The 6,427-nt window shown below is 45.6% G+C and overlaps 1 protein-coding gene across 1 annotated transcript in view; it reads right to left on the bottom strand.

Annotated features, from left to right (window-relative positions):
* Positions 1-3,694: 3,694 nt before the first annotated feature.
* The window catches only part of LOC124018216 (protein sidekick-2-like), a 158,325-nt gene continuing 155,592 nt past the window's right edge, over positions 3,695-6,427 (bottom strand). Inside the window, 1 exon segment of the mRNA XM_046333476.1 lies at positions 3,695-4,277. Coding sequence (XP_046189432.1) covers positions 3,744-4,277 — 534 coding nt within the window. The 3' untranslated portion in view covers positions 3,695-3,743.

The following is a 6,427-nucleotide window of genomic DNA, read 5'->3' as shown; positions in this document are numbered from 1 at the left end:
TACAGACCTATGAGACTGAACCTGATTATTAACTTTAGTGAGGGTCTTGATATCTCCTACAGACCTATGAGACTGAACCTGATTATTAACTTTAGTGAGGGTCTTGATATCTCCTACAGACCTATGAGACTGAACCTGATTATTAACTTTAGTGAGGGTCTTGATATCTCCTACAGACCTATGAGACTGAACCTGATTATTAACTTCAGTGGGGGTCTTGATATCTCCTACAGACCTATGAGACTGAACCTGATTATTAACTTTAGTGAGGGTCTTTATCTCCTACAGACCTATGAGACTGAACCTGATTATTAACTTTAGTGAGGGTCTTGATATCTCCTACAGACCTATGAGACTAAACCTGATTATTAACTTTAGTGAGGGTCTTTATCTCCTACAGACCTATGAAACTGACCCTTCAGGTAGAAACTGAATAAACTGCAGGAGCATTCAACAGAGTCTGGGTATCTATTTCAAGGCTTACAATTTGAGGCGTTCAAAGAAACAATTTGTAGAAAATAAAATAATTTATTGTTGCAGTAGTACCATGATCATGTGGTTATGATGTGTACAGTGAGTTTCAGCACAACAACACAGGTGATCAAAGAGTCCTGATGGACCTTGGATGTGATCAGGGACCTTCTTCCAAACGTTTCCATCCCGTTAGAAATGTCCCATAATACTTGGGTCAAAATGAATATTACAATACAACAAATGTGGGTATTTATCTGCATGTTTACGTGGAATTAAAGCCAAAATCATATTGTAAAGCGTTGAAAAACCACATTCAACGTTCTGCAGTTGCAGAGGAATGTAGCTGTAAGCAGACAGATTACATTACGCAATACTTAAAAAAAAATGAGATTGATAACATTACCATTACAGAAGTGATTGATATAGATACCATTAAGAAATAAATATCGGTTCAACAAAATGAAGACAAAATACATATCGCATATGTACATATAAAATAGCAACGATGTTTTGGGTTTAAGTGAGGAGAACATGGAAGGTGTTGAAGCCGTTGAAGCTGATTGACTGTCGTGAAACCAGAAGTTATTTGTCCTGTAACGGTTGTCTCTTCCGTTCGTCCCTGGTTCATATTTCCAGCCCACATGGAGTGTTTTCCCCTGTGTTATTCTCTGTAGGACACAGTCCGCTGATCCTTTGTGGCGTGGTCCTGCTCTCTTGTTCATAAAGACTTCAATGCTCATCTCCTGGTTCACGTGTCGTGGCTGTCGTGTAAAATACTATTGTTAACGTGCCAAGCATCAGAAACATTCTGAATGATTGTCTTTTAAAAAATACATTTAACTCTCTCTCTCACTCTCTTTCTCACTCATAGACGCACACACACACACACACACACACACACACACACACACACACACACACACACACACACACACACACACACACACACACACACACACACACACACACACACACACACACACACACACACACACACACACACACACACACACACACGAGCGAAAATACTATCCAAGGTGCCTGTAATGTTAACTATAATATCGAGAGAACACCTTTAAATATCGTTGTCATTAAGAAACAAGCAGAAAAAAATGTAAACGTGAGTAAAACCAACTACAACAAAATATTCCCCTTTTCACTATGAGCCAAAGCGAAATGTACGGCGCTGGCCAGGTTACACATCCAATATAGTAGATGGAACCGTGCTGGACAGGATCATGTGAAAAGAAACTATCCAAGCCAACCCAGTAGGGCTCAGGGTCAGCCCTATAGTGTGAATGAGGGCTAGCTAGCCCAGTAGGGCTCAGGGTCAGCTCTATAGTGTGAATGAGGGCTAGCTAGCCCAGTAGGGCTCAGGGTCAGCTCTATAGTGTGAATGAGGGCTAGCTAGCCCAGTAGGGAATGAGGGCTCAGGGTCAGGGTCAGCTCTATAGTGTGAATGAGGGCTAGCTAGCCCAGTAGGGCTCAGGGTCAGCTCTATAGTGTGAATGAGGGCTAGCTAGCCCAGTAGGGCCCAGGGTCAGCTCTATAGTGTGAATGAGGGCTAGCTAGCCCAGTAGGGCTCAGGGTCAGCTCTATAGTGTGAATGAGGGCTAGCTAGCCCAGTAGGGCTCAGGGTCAGCCCTATAGTGTGAATGAGGGATAAAAAGAGACCTCTGGGATGTACAATGGGGCAAAAATTATTTAGTCAGCCACCAATTGTGCAAGTTCTCCCACTTAAAAAGATGAGAGAGCCCTGTAATTTTAATCATAGGTACACTTCAACTATGATAGACAAAATGAGAACATTTGCAAATTATGGTGGAAAATAAGTATTTGGTCAATAACAAAAGTTTATCTCAATACTTTGTTATATACCCTTTGTTGGCAATGACAGAGGTCAAATGTTTTCTGTAAGTCTTCACAAGGTTTTCACACACTGTTGCTGGTATTTTCGCCCATTCCTCCATGCAGATCTCCTCTAGAGCAGTGATGTTTTGGGGCTGTTGCTGGGCAGGACTTTCAACTCCCTCCAAAGATTTTCTATGGGGTTGAGATCTGGCTAGGCCACTCCAGGACCTTGAAATGCTTCTTACAAAGCCACCCCTTCGTTGCCCAGGCAGTGTGTTTGGGATCATTGTCATGCTGAAAGACCCAGCCACATTCATCTTCAATGCCCTTGCTGATGGAAGGAGGTTTTCACTCAAAATCTCACGATACATGGCCCCATTCATTCTTTCCTTTACACGGATCAGTTGTCCTGGTCCCTTTGCAGAAAAACAGCCCCAAAGCATGATGTTTCCACCCCCATGCTTCACAGTAGGTATGGTGTTCTTTGGATGCAACTCAGCATTCTTTGTCCTCCAAACATGACGAGTTGAGTTTTTACCAAAAAGTTATATTTTGGTTTCATCTGACCATATGACATTCCCAATCTTCTTCTGGATCATCCAAATGCTCTCTAGCAAACTTCAGATGGGCCTGGACATGTACTGGCTTAAGCAGGGGGACACGTCTGGCACTGCAGGATTTGAGTCCCTGGCGGCGTAGTGTGTTACTGATGGTAGGCTTTGTTACTTTGGTCCCAGCTCTCTGCAGGTCATTCACTAGGTCCCCCGTGTGGTTCTGGGATTTTTGCTCACTGTTCTTGTGATCATTTTGACCCCACTGGGTGAGATCTTGCGTGGAGCCCCAGATCGAGGGAGATTATCAGTGGTCTTGTATGTCTTCCATTTCCTAATAATTGCTCCCACAGTTGATTTCTTCAAACCAAGCTGCTTACCTATTGCAGATTCAGTCTTCTCAGCCTGGTGCAGGTCTACAATTTTGTTTCTGGTGTCCTTTGACAGCTCTTTGGTCTTGGCCATAGTGGAGTGTGGAGTGTGAGGTGTTTGAGGTTGTGGACAGGTGTCTTTTATACTGATAACAAGTTCAAACAGGTGCCATTAATACAGGTAACGAGTGGAGGACAGAGGAGCCTCTTAAAGAAGAAGTTACAGGTCTGTGAGAGCCAGAAATCTTGCTTGTTTGTAGGTGACCAAATACTTATTTTCCACCATAATTTGCAAATAAATTCATTACAAAATCCTACAATGTGATTTTCTGGATTTTTTTTTCTCATTTTGACTGTCATAGTTGAAGTGTACCTCTGATGACAATTACAGGCCTCTCTGATCTTTTTAAGTGGGAGAACTTGCACAATTGGTGGCTGACTAAATACTTTTTGCCCCACTGTATGTTCCTACTGGGAGCAGTGTGTTAAACGTGGTTCAAACGAAAGAGGAGAAGCCCGCGGTAGGAGGCTGCTGGGTGGAGGAACAGCCCAAGCTGCTTGGAGGCCTACTGCTGTACAGGAGGGTCCCGTGCTGGCTGGGGGGTTCAGACACAGAACAGGACAGCAGCGAGGGAGTGGGAGTCCGGCTGCCCTTCGGCCTGAATAGTGTGCCCTGACCCTGGGGTGCCAGACCCTGGATGAGACCCCCTTGGCTACGGAGCCCCTGGAGGCCCTGGGGCTGGGGGGATGGAGAGAGGGCCCGGGGCAGCAGGGGGGGTAGTGGGGGCAGGGGTGGAGGGTGTCTCGGGGTGGTGTTGGTGGTGGGCTGGATGGGATCTTGCTCAGCCAGGGGTTGGGGGTGCAGCGGCTCTGGCTGTGTATATCCGTAGGCCGGGGGGCGAGAGACGCCCTTCTCCTGGCGGCGCCAGGAGTTATAGTAGGTGGGGTCACTGATGTAGTGGTTGACGAAGGAGTGTGTCTTCTGTTGCCCGCCCCGGTTCTGATCCACCTCGTACTCGCTGTCGCTGCCCTGGAGTCGGACAAGAAGGAATAGTGGTTTTAGTTGAGGAATGAAAACTTAGTGGATAGGTGTAGATACTAGCTACATCAAACACAGTTTCAGATAAGGAGTGAGAATGGTGGGTGTAGATACTAGCTACTATACATCAAACACAGTTTCAGATAAGGAGTGAGAATGGTGGGTGTAGATACTAGCTACTATACATCAAACACAGTTTCAGATGAGGTGTGAGAACGATGGTTGTAGATACTAGCTACATCAAACACAGTTTCAGATGAGGAGTGAGAATGGTGGGTGTAGATACTAGCTACTATACATCAAACACAGTTTCAGAGGAGGAGTGAGAACGATGGGTGTAGATACTAACTACATCAAACGCAGTTTCAGAGGAGGAGTGAGAACGATGGGTGTAGATACTAGCTACATCAAACACAGTTTCAGATGAGGAGTGAGAATGGTTGGTGTAGATACTAGCTACTATACATCAAACACAGTTTCAGAGGAGGAGTGAGAACGATGGTTGTAGATACTAGCTACATCAAACACAGTTTCAGATGAGTGAGGACTCTAGTCAGTGGGTGTAGGCAACTCAAAGCAAACACACAATAAGAAGATTAAGACTTCCTATGGGAATTATGATTCATTGTCAACCTGATTTACTAACAGCTTTGTTCTACAGGTCTAAAGGGCATGATTACAAACACGTTATAATGGTCTTCATCTAACAAAGAAAAGTCGAGACTGTCGATTAGGCTGCTACTATCTGAGATCTGTCGCCAAGCAGCTAACACACAGCTAACACACTGCTAACAGACAGCTAATACACTGCTAACAGACAGCTAAAACACAGGTGACAGACAGCTAACAGACAGCAAACACAGAGCTAACACACACTTAACAGACAGCTAACACAAAGCTAACAGACAGCTAACAGACAGCTAACAGACAGCTAACAGACAGCAAACAGACAGCTAACAGACAGCTAACAGATAGCTAACACACAGCTAACAGACAGCTAACACACAGCTAACAGATAGCTAACACACAGCTAACAGACAGCTAACAGACAGCTAACAGATATCTCTCCTAACAGCAAGACAGCTAACACACAGCTAACAGACAGCTAACAGACAGCTAAAGACAGCAGGACCTACTATTATCAGACATCTCTCACACTTAACAGACAGCTAACACAAAGCTAACAGACAGCTAACAGACAGCTAACACACAGCTAACAGACAGCAAACAGACAGCTAACAGACAGCTAACAGATAGCTAACACACAGCTAACAGACAGCTGACAGACTAACAGACTGCTAACAGACAGCAGGACCTACTATTATCTGGGATCTCTCTGCCACACAGCTAACAGACAGCTAACATAATAGACAGCAGCTAACAGACAGCTAGACAGACTAACACACAGCAAACAGACAGCTAACAGACAGCTAACAGACAGACTGCTAACAGACTGCTAATAGACAGCAGGACCTCACCCAAAGCCCTGAGGAGCACCGATCTGATACGTGTAAACAAGAGTCTCCTATAGATGGACAGAGAACAATACAACTATCACAGGAGGATGGTGGCACCTCAATTAGGGAGATGGGGTCGTGGTAATGGCTGGAGCGGAATGAGTGGAATGGTTTCCATCTGTTTGATGCCATTTCATTCGATCCGTTCCAGACATTATTCTGAAATGTCTTCCACTCCATTGAACTTTATTTCATTTTATGAGGAGAGGGAGAACGCTGGGAAGAGAGGGAGAACGTTGGGAAGAGAGGGAGAACGTTGGGAAGAGAGGGAGAACGTTGGGAAGAGAGGGAGAACGCTGGGAAGAGAGGGAGAACGCTGGGAAGAGAGGGGAATGTTGGGGGAGAGAGAGGGAGAACACTGGGAAGAGAGGGGAACGTTGGGAAGGAGAGAGATGGGAGGGTATGGGAAGAGAGGGAGAACTGGGAAGAGAGGGAGAACGCTGTCTTCCAACAGGGGAGAGAGGGAGAACGCTGGGAAGAGAGGGAGAACACTGGGAAGAGAGGGAGAACGCTGGGAGAACGCTGGGAAGAGAGGGAGAACGCTGGGAAGAGAGGGAGAACGCTGGGAAGAGAGGGAGAACGCTGGGAAGAGAGGGAGAACGCTGGGAAGAGAGGGAACGTTGG

The sequence above is a fragment of the Oncorhynchus gorbuscha genome, unplaced genomic scaffold (assembly GCF_021184085.1).
Source record: "Oncorhynchus gorbuscha isolate QuinsamMale2020 ecotype Even-year unplaced genomic scaffold, OgorEven_v1.0 Un_scaffold_437, whole genome shotgun sequence".
Lineage (NCBI taxonomy): Eukaryota > Metazoa > Chordata > Actinopteri > Salmoniformes > Salmonidae > Oncorhynchus > Oncorhynchus gorbuscha.
Note: the sequence above shows the minus strand (reverse complement) of the source record. Positions and strands in the feature narration are given on the sequence as shown.